At 48.0% G+C, this 14,419-nt stretch overlaps 1 protein-coding gene across 2 annotated transcripts in view; it reads right to left on the bottom strand.

Moving 5' to 3' along the window:
* The window catches only part of CDK5RAP2 (CDK5 regulatory subunit associated protein 2), a 156,614-nt gene that overhangs the window by 15,164 nt on the left and 127,031 nt on the right, over positions 1–14,419 (bottom strand). For both annotated transcript variants that reach the window (XM_079789850.1, XM_079789849.1), the window contains exons 27-34: positions 11,664–11,783; positions 9,581–9,697; positions 7,485–7,674; positions 6,438–6,559; positions 5,215–5,439; positions 3,858–3,935; positions 2,644–2,909; positions 578–721 (exon numbers count right to left, since the gene is read on the bottom strand). In XM_079789850.1, the coding sequence (XP_079645976.1) occupies positions 578–721; positions 2,644–2,909; positions 3,858–3,935; positions 5,215–5,439; positions 6,438–6,559; positions 7,485–7,674; positions 9,581–9,697; positions 11,664–11,783 (1,262 nt within the window). The remainder of the gene's footprint in view (positions 1–577; positions 722–2,643; positions 2,910–3,857; positions 3,936–5,214; positions 5,440–6,437; positions 6,560–7,484; positions 7,675–9,580; positions 9,698–11,663; positions 11,784–14,419) is intronic.

Genomic DNA, 14,419 nt, shown 5'->3' on the forward strand with positions numbered 1-14,419 from the left:
TACGGGAAGTTTCAATGGTTTTATAGTAAATTATTTTCACTGATTCAAAAAAGTAGTTCCTAAATAGTTAAAACAGATTTGAATAAGGCCAACTTAATACAATGCTGAAAACTAGCAAAGGCATCAGCCAGCCCAGAAGAAGGCGTCTGAACTGAAAGACTCTGAGAAGAAGGGAAGGAGCTGGTTCACGGGACAAGGTGGGACCTACAGCCCATAAAACAAAAGTTTATTCTTTGGATTCAGACACTTGCGCTTTCAAATCAGCTCTGTAACCTTGAGTATGGGCCCCATTCGCCGAGCCTCAGTTTCCTCATGTGTAGGATGCAAACAGGACCTCCCTCAACAAAGATGCCCTGGGAGTGAGGGCAGGGCCGGGTTAGGGCAGCAGGGGTGGTGGTGGATGAGGAACAACTGGGAGCACCAGCTTGGTACCTGGCACAATGCCTTCCCTGCCCTCTGACAGTCCCCACACTGAGCATCCAACTGCCGTGAGCCAGGTCCTGGCTGGACGTGCTGGAGACTGGGACACACGCCGTAGTGGCACCCCTGAGCCTCTGCACCATGTGTCACCACGCACCTGCTCACAGTGGAGTGTGCACTGGCCATCCGTGGGGAGTGAGACCCTCCAGAGAAGCGTCAGTAACCTCGCGGCCTCTTCCAGGACCAGCTTGGCTCTGCTCACGCTGGTGACAAACCTGCTCAGAGGCACCGGGTGGAGACCCTGCATGGGGGGATGAGAAGTTGTTACATGCAGCCTTGAAAACAATTATGGACAAGCCAGCTTTAATGGACGGCATAAATCTCCAGACCGCAGGGCTCACGCTCCACATGCTGAGCAAGAGCCTGGTGCCAGACGACACCAATTTATTGTTCTTAAAGACGGGTGAATTATAGATTATGAGAGAATTCGGTGGTGAATTTAGCCCAATCAATAACCATGATTAATAACCACCTGCATTAACTATATTTACTATGCCAAGAAGAGGGTGCGTGGTCGGACCACTCTCACTGCCTCTCGGGAAGGCAGACGACGCCAACAGCACGTAATGCAACACGCACGCTCCTGCCTCAGCCGCCCGCTGAACGGCTCCGCTTGCTGCCAGCGCACAGCGGGGCCCTGTAGTCTCTCACCCTCTCTGCTGGCGAAGCAAACTCAAACTGGGGGATGGCGAGGGCATGGGAAAGCAAAGAACAAGAATCAGGAGAGGAAAACAAAATAAATTTAAAAACAGAAACTGAAAGGGCATTGTTTTCACTATCAAATAAATGTAAAATAAAACACCACACTCCCCTTTTAGCTATCAAATTGGCAAAAAAAAGACACAAACAAATAAAAACACTCAGTGCAGACCAAGGTGCAATGAGATAGCAATATTTTTGGAAAGTGATGTAGTAAGAGGTATCACAAGAGTTCACAGCCTTCGAACAGGTAATTCCACGTTGGGAAGTTCGTCCCTAAGGAAGTAGTCAAAGACATGACAGAGACCTATTTATAAGGACCATCACAGCTGAGAGAGCCACCAGCCAGCTGTAAAGTAAATCAAGGGTGGTACACCCACAGGTTAGCTTATTTTTCAGCCATTAAAAGTCAAGTTCTAGAAATTATACTGACTGAGAGAGGAAAAATGTTAGTATAATGTGAACTGAAAGTCAAAATATGAAATTCATATTTGCTGGAGTCAGTGTAATTAAGCTTCATGAAAAACTAAAAGTATATTTATCAAAATTTTAAGTGTTAAGCACCATGTGGTATTTTTATGTTTTCCTTTTATGCATTTCTAGTTTCTAATTTTTTTTTACAAAAATTATAATCAGAAAAGAATAACCTTATTAAGATTGATTAGTTCATTCAACAAATATTTGCCACGCAGCTATGCCATGCCAGGCCCTGAGCTAGGGCATCGATAACAGTGTTGGGCAAAGCAGACACTACCCTGCTCTCCTGGAGCTCATTATCTAGTGCAGTGGTCGGCAAACTCATTAGTCAACAGAGCCAAATATCAACAGTACAACGACTGAAATTTCTTTTGAGAGCCAAATTTTTTAAACTTAAACTTCTTTTAACGCCACTTCTTCAAAATAGACGTGCCCAGGCTTGGTATTTTGTGGAAGAGCCACACTCAAGGGGCCAAAGAGCCGCATGTGGCTGGCAAGCCGCAGTTTGCCGACCACGGATCTACTGAAACGTAAGACGCGAAGCTGATTTTACAATATGGTAGTAAAACAAAACGAAACAAAAGGCAAAAAGGTATCAGGAAGCAGGGGGCTCCAATGTCCTCAGTAAGGACCTGAGATGAGGGACCTGGAAATGTGGCCCACGGAAGCTGGGTCCAGTCTGGGAGGACTGAAGGACGGAAGGATGGATGGAAGGCTGGACAGACAGCAGTCCTAGGGCAGGTTCCAGTAAGCGATGGCAATAATGCAGGGCATCAGCCTCGACAAGTGTCCCTCCCACAGAAAACAAGAGAAGCCTCCAATGGGACCTGACCTCTCAGCCCTCGTGGCTACACTCCCAGGTTCCTCGTCCCAGGGCCTCAGTGAGGTCACCTGTGCCCCTTGCCTCCCAGCGCCCTCAGCCGGCACGTCCACGCCTGCCCCTACTGAGCATCAGTCTCCCTCCAGCTCTGTCACAGGCCAGGTTACCTTTGTTCCCAGGTCTCGACTTGAGGGGCTGGGCGCCTCCTGGATCTGAATGTCCATCTCAGCAAGGAGCTTCTGGCCCTGGCCAACCTGCGTGCACAGGGCCTCGTAGTCCTCAATCAGGCCCAGGATGTGGCTGCCACTCTTGCTGGCCCACAAGTGATGGCCCGGGACCAGGCGAGACATACTCGGGGCGCTGGTGGCCGAGCTGCCACTGTCACAGGACAGGGAGTCCATGTCATTTCTAGAGAGCGGAAGGCTCTCTGACGCTAGATAATGAGAGGGAAGATGTCAGATCTATTGGGGGCAGCACCCTGGGTTCCATGAGCTGCATTCAGCCAGCTAGGGGGGCTAAGAGCGGCCCTCAGTCTGTACCTTACCCCACACTGGGCTTGTTCGTCTTGTGGGAGAAGCTCAATTCAATTCAACCAACACTTAGCAGGTCAGGCACCCACTCGCAGAAGACCCTGATTCACACAGATGAATCAAGCCAGTGCCTGCACTCCTGGAACCCATGGTCCAATGAGAACACAGACACATGGGAGGTGGAACAGTACGACAAGAGTCAGGGCTCAGAGTTAAAAATTCTGGCTGGGACGCCAGTGAAGTTTGCATTCGTGATGAGTGGCAGAGAATGGGACAAGGGCGGTCTGGAAAAGGAGGAAAGTGGGAGCATGTCTGCAGGAATGTGACCCCTCTGTATGAGAGCATGAGGGCAGAGGGATAAGGCTGGACCGAGCCCATTGAGTCTGGCTGCTCCAGAACCTTGAAAGCCACTCGAGGTGTCACACTTTAATCAAGAGACCCAATGATGTCATTGAGGTTGGTGATACTTAGGGACCACTTAACTGGCTTGGAGAAGGAGATCACCAGCTAGAGATGCTGACGACATGAAACCCCAAATCCTACCAAACACCCTCTTAGATTAAGACCAGGGACATCCTTTTCTTCAATTTAAAAAGTCCTGCTCTTGCCAGTTTGGGTCCCAGGTTCGATTCTGGTCAAGAGCACATGCCGGGGTTGTGGGCTCGATCCCCAGTAGGGGGCGTGCAGGAGGCAGCCGATCAATGATTCCCTCTCATCATTGATGTTTCTATCTCCCTCTCCCTCTCACTTCTTCTCTGAAATCAATTAAAATATTAAAAAATAAAATAAAATAAAAAGTCCTACTGACAAACCCGACCGTGCTGTAGTCAACCCAGATGTCGGCTTTGTACCTGATCTCGGGGACACAGGTGGGGCGGAGTCACGCAGATCATAGGAATTATCAGTTGCCACAGGACATCTGTCACCATCTACAAAATGCAAAATAAGAGAAGGAAAATGAGCTGTGAAATGTTTTTGTTTCAGAGAGAAAACTGAAGGAGAATATGGTAAAGTATCTGACACACAAGCATTCCTTCATAAGCTCACTGGGATCTCTCCTGCCCAGTCCTGTGCAGACACAGGGTAAGAGTGATCAGGCTTCCCTGGTTCAGTTGGTTGCACCATCATCCTGTACACCAAAAGGTTGCAGGTTTGAGTCCCAGTCAGGGCACATTCAAGGGCAACCGACTGATGTCTCTCTGTCTCTCTCTCTCTCTCTTCCCCCTCTCTCTCTCTCATCCCCTTCCCTCCCTCTCTCCCATTCCTCTCTCTAAATCAATTAGAAAAACACATCCTCATGTAAGGATTAAATAATAAAAATAATAAATAAGTAAAAAGAATGAGCAGACTCAGTCCCCGCCCCGGAAGGACCCTCTTGTCCAGACAAGTAAACAGGCCATTTCCCTTGGGGTGCTCAGGGTTAAGGGAGGGGCGCTAACCCCGAGGAGAAAAAGAAATGCAGGCAGAGGAAGAAATTCAACCAGCTAGGGGATGCAGAGGCACAAAGGAGTGAGCCATCTCTACACTCCCAGGGAGACTGCTGCAGTTCAAATGGCTGAGCCCAGGGAGCCAGGCCAGAACTGTGAGGACGTGGGACCCACTCCAGGGAGTGAGGCAGGGCAGTGTGCAGCGAGGTCTGCGCTTCGGACTGGAGGGGTGAGCCTGGAGGCTGCCACAGTAACTCAAGCAAGAGAGAAGAGTGACCCGAAAAAGGATTTGGGAGGGGATGCAGTTCTGAAACAATGTAAGGAGGCACAATCAACCAGATGCTATATAAGATGATCTGCAACACAAGCAAATGCAAAGCAGAACCAGTTTTCAAACCTACCAGGTCCTGAAAAGCATTGTCAGTCAGGATAAGAGGCTTAAATTCTCTTTTAAAGGCAGTAAGAGGGACTAGAAGGGATGTTCAGCAGAGGAGGGATGTGGGCAGGACTAGATGGATGGGAGGGACCAAGACCGGAGGCAATGAGGGTGGCTAGCAGCCCAAACCCCACTCCCTGAGAACCAGGAGGCTGCAGACAGAGCTTACACATTTTGCCAAAGGTGACAGCTAATTAGTGGTCAGGTCCCCTGGCTCCCAGGGTAGAGCATGTCTGCTGTCAATGGAAAGACACCTCTGTGAGGAAGGGCAGCACCAGGCGCTTGCGGGTCCTGCAGACACACAGGGCTGCTTTCTCTAACAGGGAGCAGAGGCGGGAGCAGTACCGTGTTTGTCTGCTGGGAGGGGCCGCTCGGGCGTGGGCAGGGTTTGGAGCGCCTTCCGCCCGCCCTGCCCCAGCTGCTCCTCGAGCCTGCCCTGCAGGGTGCTGTTGGTATCGATGCTTCTTTCCAGTTGTGCCCGCAGAGCCTGGATCTCGGTCAGGAGGTCATGCAGGTCACCGAGCGGGTCCTGCCCCTTCCAGCCTTCTCCCGACATCTCTGCTCTGGACTCTGCAAACACGTGCAGGGGAAGCCTTGACACCTTCTTCCACCAAAGGGTCGGCCATCAAAGGCGCTCGAGTTTTAAACCCGCCACCATCACCCTCCCCTTCCTAAGAACTAGGTACAATTTAAAATAACAACTTGACTTTAAAAACAAAAATATTGGCAGGCCTAATTGCTGCTATTCCACAGGCTAAATAAGAGCTGGAAATTAATTTTCACTTCTGGCCATAAAAGCATAGCAAATTGCACACCAAACCCCGAAATTATGTCTAGTAGTAATAAAATCTATTTGGGTGGAATTATAGAATGAAAGGGGCTGATTTTAAGAGCCACAGTATATTTAAAAAGGCACAACAGCAAGAATAAGAAAAGCAACTTGAAGAGAAAATAAAAGCTGTGACCCTTTTCTAGATAAATTTTCAATAGGGAGAAACCATCTGGAAAATTAGTTTTAAAAAAACCCCACCACACCTCAAAATTGAATCTAAAACATCTGAGTTCACAGTCGAGTCGCTCTGCTCTGGAGTCTCTCTCAGGATACAGAGAGGACCAGGGCCAACGACCACCTCCGGAGCAATGGCCACTGTGGAGGGGTGCTCCATAAACACTCGCTGGATGAATGGGCAAAAAGGAAACACATAGTAGCAAGAAAACAGTCATAAAAACCGTATCTTGAGTGCCTACTATGTGCTAGGTACTGTGTTAGGGTGCATTTAATAAATGACCTCAGATCATTATCTCAGCAACTCTACAGAACAGGCATCAGTGAGCACGCTTTACAGAGGAAGACACAGGCCCCCAGGGGTGAGACGAACTGCTGAGGGCCACAGAGAGCAAGGCGGTGAAAATCCACACGTCAGCTGGCCTGGCTCCTGAGCCTCCTGAGAGGAAGAGCGGGCCAGAGAGCTTGCTCTGAAATACACCTCCCATCCAGGTGAGCCCGGGGTGTGATGACAGCCCGACACAGAGCCCAGGCCGGGAAAGGCCGGGACCAGCGCCCGTACCTCTGGGAATCCCGTGCTGCGCGTCCAGCTTCTCATACACCTTCAGCTCCACTCGCAGGGACTGCAGCAGCCTGTTGTTCTGGGAGAGCAGCTCCTGCCTCCACTTCAACCCCTCCTGCACCCTGCGAAGGCCAGCACCGGGGAGGAGAGGTTATGCTAACTTAGAGTGACTCAGCTGGACCCCGCGGGCAGCCAGCCCACCCTCAGCTGGGAGAGCGTGGACCAGAGTGACAAGCGTGGTTCAGAATTGCAGTCACAGCCCAGCCTTTTACATCCATTATCTCATGGGATCTTCACAGACACAGAAAGGAACGTGCTAGCTAATCCTCCACTCGGACAGGAGGAAGGGAAGCCCAGGGAGCACAGCCGGAGAGGAGGCAGGATGGGAAAGACCACGTGCCCCCGGGTGACCCAGGCTGAGGTCAGTCACTCTAAGAGAGCAAGGCCCTCACGCTGCGACAGGAAAGGCTGGAAACATGGGGACAAGGCGGAGCCCAAGGGGAAACGGCAGAGCAGTTGGCACAATCCCTTTAAAATCTAAGTCAGGCTCATGCGGCCCCTCTACTCAGAATCTCCCCAGCCTTCCCGTCACTCAGAGTAAAAACCACAGTCTTGACCACGTGACGAGGTCCTATGTGATCCAGCCTCTAGCCACCTCTCTGCCCTCACCCGTCCCGCAGCCTCTCCTCCAGCGGCACTGGCCTCCCTGCGCTGAGGCCCGGCCCCCGGCCCGCACCCTTCCCTCCGACAATGCTCTTCACCAGATACCCGCAGAGCTCACACCGCACTGCCCCGACAGCATCTCCACACGGCTTCCCTGACCCGCCCTGCGTGAAAACCACAATCAGCCCCCGAGCCGACCCTGCTGACTGCGAAGACCTCTCTCCGTATGCTGTATTCCCACGTGACGTAGTCCGTGTTTGGGTGTTTACTGTCATACTCTCTGCGGTCCCTGCGCACTAGGGCAGGGGCTGGCATGCCCTGTCCCGTGGCCACAGCCCAGGGCCCGAGGCCCGCACAGCCGCCAGGCCAGGGGTGCCGGACTACCTGCTGAGCTCGCTGCGGCTGGCACAGAGCTCCTGGCGCAGCTGCTGGTTGTGCCGCTCCCTCTGGCCCGCCTCCTGCTGCAGCCTTTCCTTCTCCCCCTTCACACAGGCAAGCTCCCGCTGGAGCCGCTCAAGGTTCGCCGTCTTCCTGGAGAGGGACTCTCGTAATTTTTCATTCTCCTTCTGTTTATCTGCAAACAAAATGCGCCACTGAGAAGCATCCCCATTTGTTTTTCCCAACCTTATTACGCAAATACGGCACTTCAGTTCGAGCACTCCAAGAATACAAAAGAGAATGAGATTTAATCTGGCATTTATGATTCTGGCACTCCAATTATCTTATGCATTGTGGGCAGATAAATCTGTCAACACCACGGCTGCAGATTAAACGTCACTGGGATGAAATGGGCCTGTTTAATTTTCTATTAAATAATGGGCTGTGCAAACCTAGTGACTTTGCCTTCACAGAGCAAACAGTGGGTAGAAATTAAAGACAGAGGCAAGAAACAGGCCCCAAATCCTGGCCCTGGGTGTTGGAAAAGTCCACAAGCCTCTCACCAGGCCAGCAGGGATGTGCAGATGGCGGCCTGGGCCCCATCCACGCCTCAGCCCTGAGGACAGCCCTCTCCTGAGGAGGAAGACACACCTCGGGCCCAGAGGCAGTGCTCTTCTGCTCACTGGCTCCACGGCCTGGAGTGGGCTTCTTCCCTTCTCTGTGCCTCGGTTTCCTCCATGTGCCAGTATGAGGGTTACCCGGGGACTGCATGCACAGGGCTTCCCCAGCACGCTGGAGGCTGTAAGCACTCCACAGTGCAGGCTGCTGGCAGTGCTGTACCAGCCATCTGCAGGCATCACGCTAAGATCTCCACATGTATCATGTTAGGTACTCGTCACAGCAAACCTCCAAGGAAGGTACTAGCATTCTCCCGTTCCCCAGACAGGAAAATAAGGAGCAAAGAGGTTAAGACTTTCCCAAGACCACACAGTCAGTAAGTGGCAGAGCCAAGACTCAGACCCGGGTTTTCTGATTCCACTCTTAACCATGACACGTTAATTCTCCAGCAATGTTCTCCTGCCCCCGACCCCAGCCACACTCAGCCTCATGTAATTCCCGAGTGGTCTGTACTCGCCCCATCTCTAACCCTAGGCCTGTGTCCGCTCTCCTTCTTCTATTGAAAAGGCCCTGCTCCTCTAAACCGGAGGCACCTTGGTTAATCCCTACTTAACCTCTAGACTCTGCTTCTGAAGACCAGCTTTCCCTGGCCAGGATGCTGTCTCCAGGATCCTGTAGCTCCGAGCCTGCCTGCATCGTGGCTAGTCCACAGACTGGCCTGCTGTGTCTCCCATCAGACCACGAGGAAAAGGACCAGTTCTCAATTCATTTCTGTAACAGCATCCACACAGGCCCTGACATAGAACTGGAGCCAGGAATGTTTGCTGAGTGAATGAATGATCTGCAGAAGCCCGAATTTCATCTCTTAAACAAAATCAGCATGAATAACCTCTAGGGAAAGTGAAATAAACCGGCCCAAGTTTCAGCTCTGGCCCACCTTCTAGCTCTGTGACCACAGTTCAGTCAATTCCTTAGGCCTGTCTCTTACCTGTGAAACAGGACTAATGACATATCACTCCAGAAACATTTTAAGTACTGAGAGGTAATGTAAGTGAAAGCTTGTGGGGGACTAAGCTCCAAACAGAAGGAATTAAGAGAAGGGATCTTTATAAGAAATACTGGAGAAACTCTCCTGACAGTAGGAAACCTCTGATTGAGAGGTGGCAGTAATATACTTCCAGGCCTTCTCTCTCCCCCTGGGAACTAAGACAGATGAGAGGTGGCTGGATAGAGGGGATGTGTAACAAGGGCAAAAAGCAACATTTACTGAGCTGAGGGCTTTACAGTGTTTAACTGTCACTACAGCCCCATGAGGTATTCCTGTTTTACAGCGAAAAATACGGAGATTCAGAGAGGTCAAGTGACCCGCCCAAGGCCAGAGCCGCGGGAGGTGAGCCTAGGCTGCTCAGAGTGCAGCGCCCGCACTCTTCCCAAGCCACCGAAGGCGGGGGGCTCCAGGCTGCAGAGACCCCTTTAAGTCTTACCTCTGGATCCTCTAGCAAGCATTGTATTGAGGGCCTGGTTCTGCTTCCTCAGGAAACGAATTTCTGATGTCAGAGAATTATGCAGCTCTGAACCACAAGCAAAACTGTTTAAAGAACCTATAAAAACACAAAAACAGTGATTTATGCAGTCTCAAGGTCAGTATAGAAGTTTCTAGAAAACAGCTTTAAATAATGAGGAAACATAAGAAAATCACTCCTATGAACTATATATGCTGCTACCAGAGCCCAAAGGGAGACAAGAGTGAGCTTGAAAGAGGAGACAAGAGGGGGCTCCCCCACATCCTCAGCATTACAAGGAGCCATGCCTTTCTCAAACCTGCTCCCAAGGTGAACACTTGGCAGCGGGGGAGGCGCAGCCACGTTTATTTCTTTGTCTCTCGGAGACTGTGACAACATGGTGAGAACAGCATGTCTTTCCACCAGCGTGAATACGTTATGAATGCCTTTTTGTAAACCTTCCTGTCAAAGTGAATTACTCTCCAGAGCAATTGCCTGCTCCATTATAGCTGGTGGCCATTTGAGCCCCCAAATAATTCTATAATTGAATTTGCTAGGGAAAATGTAAAACAGAATGAATCTAATTCGGGCATTACCAAGAGCGAACGTGAAGGGCCCAGGCGTGTATTTCTTTCCTGTGTTTGATGTGACTAATAACTCAGATTAATAAATTTCCCTGGGGCTGACAGGGGGGAGGATGCTGGATGCAGGTGGGAAGGAAGAGGGGGGAGAGAGAGAGAGAGAGAGAGAGAGAGAGAACCATTTGGAACCAAATGGCAGCATGCGCAGTACTCCTAGGCTGATGACTGCGACAGGCTGGAGAGCAATGAGAACTGGACTAGGGTCCAAAGATTCACGTCAAGGAGCTCCGTGCCAGCCGCGAGTTACCACTGAGTACATCTTTGATAAAGATGCAGAACTTTGTCATCTCATCTCCAAAAATGGAATGACATCAGCATCCCCACTCTTTGCAGAGCGCTGCAAAGTTAAACTGGTAAAGTTACACAATAAATAAAATAAAACTGGTAATGATGAAGAAAACCACCATTTATTGAGAGGAGCTTAAGCAAGGCCCCATTCATAACACTGCCTCATTTAATCTCAGTGACTCTTATAAGATAATTAAGATGGGGAGAGCTGGGGAGATTTGCCCAAAGCCACAAACTAATCAACAGAAGCTCTGGGATCCACACCAGGTAGTCCAACCCCAAACAATCTCCCACTTTCCTGAGGCACAAAGCTGCTCTCAGACACATTCTTCACGAAATGAGGACACAGTCCTCGGAGCAAGAAGGAAAGATGTCCAAAATGTACTGTTTGAAGAAAAAGAGGGGACAGAATAGTGATATAAAGTATTGTACACCTTCAGGTTAAGTGAGAAAGGGAATAAGAATAAATATTTGTATTTATATTTTTAAAAAACACTGTTTAAGAATACAGAAGAAAACTAGCAGAAGTGGGAGGAGAGAAGGGATAATAGGACATATCAATTTTTGAATCATAAGAATATCTTACCTATGGAAAAAATACACATTTAAAAATTCTTCATGGAAGAATATCCCATTCAGAGCTAAGTGTGGCTATGCAGCATTATTGGTGACTTTTTGATTGGCATGTGAGATTTACTAGACTGCTAAAATGCTAATATTTTCATAATCCATTATTAAAAAGACAAAATGCCGCTTTGTTTTGTTTTAAAATACCTATCTATTTCTGTACAGCTTCCAAAGGCAAATGCGGAGCCAACCACAATCCAAGACGTCTAGGGGGCTGGCAGACTTCTCCAGTGGCTGGGAAATCAACATTTATCAAGTGACTACTATGTAAGGGGCTGTGGGGCTCTCTCCTTAAGTTAGCTCACGTAATTCTCATCACAACAGGATAAAATTAGAAAAGTTACTAAAACTGAAAGCCAGCAAGGTTAAGTGAGGGCACCCTGGAGGTAAGCAGCAGAGTCAGGGTTTGAATTGAAACCTCTCTGGCCACGAGTCCGATGCTCTTCCCAGTACACAGAATGCTGATCCAGGCAAATGAACTGCGCCGGCTTTGGGAAAGTCCTTCTTACCTTGATCAAATTCAAGCCCTTGCCGTTCCAACTGTCTCCGTAGCTTCTCATTTGTCTTAATAGATTCTTCTAAACGTTGTCTCAAACTTCGAATTTCCTGTATATGTTCCATTAGTAGGTCTATGGGAAGAAGGACAGTTTTTATTTATGGACTGAAGCCCCCAGCAAAGTGAATAATTTCTAGATTTTGCAGTGATCTTGAAATTCCAATTCACTGGCTGTGCTAAGATAGTCAGCAACTGGCAATTCCTTCCTAGCAGGGGGAGGCTGAGCTGCTGCCCACAGCCCACAGACACCGTGCTGTAACGATTCTCTGCAGCCTTCCACGAGGGAGATATTGTACATCACATGGAAAAATTCTATTCCATACAATTTTAATGCTAACTCTCATGCAGCCCTTTATTCTTCTAAATATCAAATATTCATTTAAAATCTTCCTTATGGTGAAACTAACAGATCGCTCTGAAGTCTGCCTGAATTGCCTAAGAGTTGATTAAACTTCCTCCATTATGAATCCAGATATTTTCAGGACTAATTCTTTGAAAGGCATATGTTATCCATTTATCACTTACTAATTTCAGTCTTAAAAACAAAACAAACAATAATCTTGTGAGAATGGTACACTCAAGAATACATCCTGTTAGCATGAGTATAAATGTATATGACTTTTTGGGACTGTTTTTATCATTAACCTTAGAAAGAAAGGTTCTTTCCAATGTCTTCTACCAAATAATTCTAATTCTAGGAACTTATTTAAGAGGTCACCAGAGCTGCTGACAACCATTTGCCAGATGCAAGAAAATGTTCTTTTTGACACTGTATGTAACAGCAAGAACTGAAAATAACTCAAATTATTAAATAAATTGTGTTACATGTATTATGATGTAGTATTACACAGCTATTAAAAGTATATTATGATGACCTTATAGTACCATAGAAAAATATAGATACAAAATGGCTTATCAGTGCAATCAAAGCTCTATTTAAAAATGTGCAGACAGGAAAGACACATACACAAAAGAAGGAAATACACCGATATATTCACAGAGATTGCCTTTGGGTATAGGTTTTTGGTTTCTCAAAACTTCTATATTACATCTTAATATTATATTTAATAATATATGAAAATTAAATTTCCCACATTTTCTAAAATGAGCATGTCATTTTTTTTAGCCTCTGCCACACCTCACTTTAACAAAGAAGGAAGCACAGCTCCAACCTAGAGGTAGGTTTCCAGAATCAGTGTTTAAAGCACAATCACATTAAGTATCAAAAGGCAAAACTGAAGTTTTTAATCCATCAATTAGGGTACACTCAGTATGTCTTAGTAAGTTTACTTTAAAACATTATACTAATGTTATGACCCAGTTTTAATTCCTCCAAGAAGACTTTCATTTTAAAGTAGTACAATGTTACAGATCTTTTCCTAATTAAATAGCAATTTTGCCATGAATCTGAAAGGTTATGAGATGACTTAATTCCCAAACCCTCAGCTATCTCCTACTAATGCCACACGTGTGGCAAGCCATTTGCTGGACTGTCTGAGGCCCTCGCTGCAGCCCAGGCTGAAGAACGGCCTGTCACAGACTCCCAGCGCGTCACGTCATGTCACCGCACCTGCTGTGCCTGCCTCGCTCCCTGCACACCTTCCAGCGGCTAGGCAGGTCGGAGGGAGCCGGGAGCTTATCTGCTCTCACTGCGGCCATCCTTGCCAGTTTCTCCCCGTCGCATGCTGCTGGCTTCTGCGGTAATAATCTCAGCAGCCATCAGCACAAGTCATCTTCTACTGAGTCTGGCTGGGAGCTGGAATCATCACTTGGGCTTAAGGACACATTCCCAGTGGAACTGGACACCACGTGTTAATTATGCAGCCCTCACCAAGGAGAAGGAAACAGTATACTCGCCTTTACAGGTGGGAGAAAAATATCCGTCCCTCTCACAATAACACCCTTCTGACAAATGCTAACTCCTTAAAACCATAAATCCTGTTTAAAAGCAACCACCAAAAACACTGTGTACATCTTCTGACTAGAAATTCCAATTTACAGAACCTAGGTTAAGAAATACCCTTCAATAAGGTGAAAGCTCATATTCAAAGATATTCCCTACAGCAGTGATCAAAACTGTGAGATATTTGAAATGATTTGAATGTTCTGCAACAGGGAACATAAGAAAACCTGCAGTTCGGCCTTTCAGAGGACTACGCTAAAGCCACTAAAAATGATGTTCTGTAACATGTTAGAAAGCTTATGATATAATGCTAAGTGAAAAAAAGGAAAAACACAAAATTCTCTCTCCATTCAGATTATGAATATGACAAAAGGAAAAGACAGATGCAAAGACTAAAATTCTGAAGACAAACCAAGAAAGTGAACAGTGTGTTTGTCAGGGGACCAGTGAGCACCATCCCCATGAGGGGAGTGCCTGGGAACCCAGGAGGAGGGCATAAGCCAAGGTCATGGGTCCTCAGAGGAATCAAAATTAAAGACTACTGAATGGTTCTACACTGGAAAAAAAAAAAGAGAGACTAGAAAAAAGAGGGACAGGCAAGAGGAAACGTGGGAAGTGCCCAGCACCATAGCAGGAGGGCTCTGAAGAACAGAGATCTTAAGCATTCTGATGTTACTGAGCTGGCTTGCTGCATTGGGACCCGGACCCTCCTGGTCCTCCCACCCTCAGTCAAGTCGGCTCTTCCCACAAAGGCCTGGGGTTTCTGGGAAAGGGACTGAGTTCCATGCCAACTGACAGTGCAGGAG

Source organism: Cnephaeus nilssonii, assembly GCF_951640355.1.
Source record: "Cnephaeus nilssonii genome assembly, chromosome: 14".
NCBI lineage: Eukaryota > Metazoa > Chordata > Mammalia > Chiroptera > Vespertilionidae > Cnephaeus > Cnephaeus nilssonii.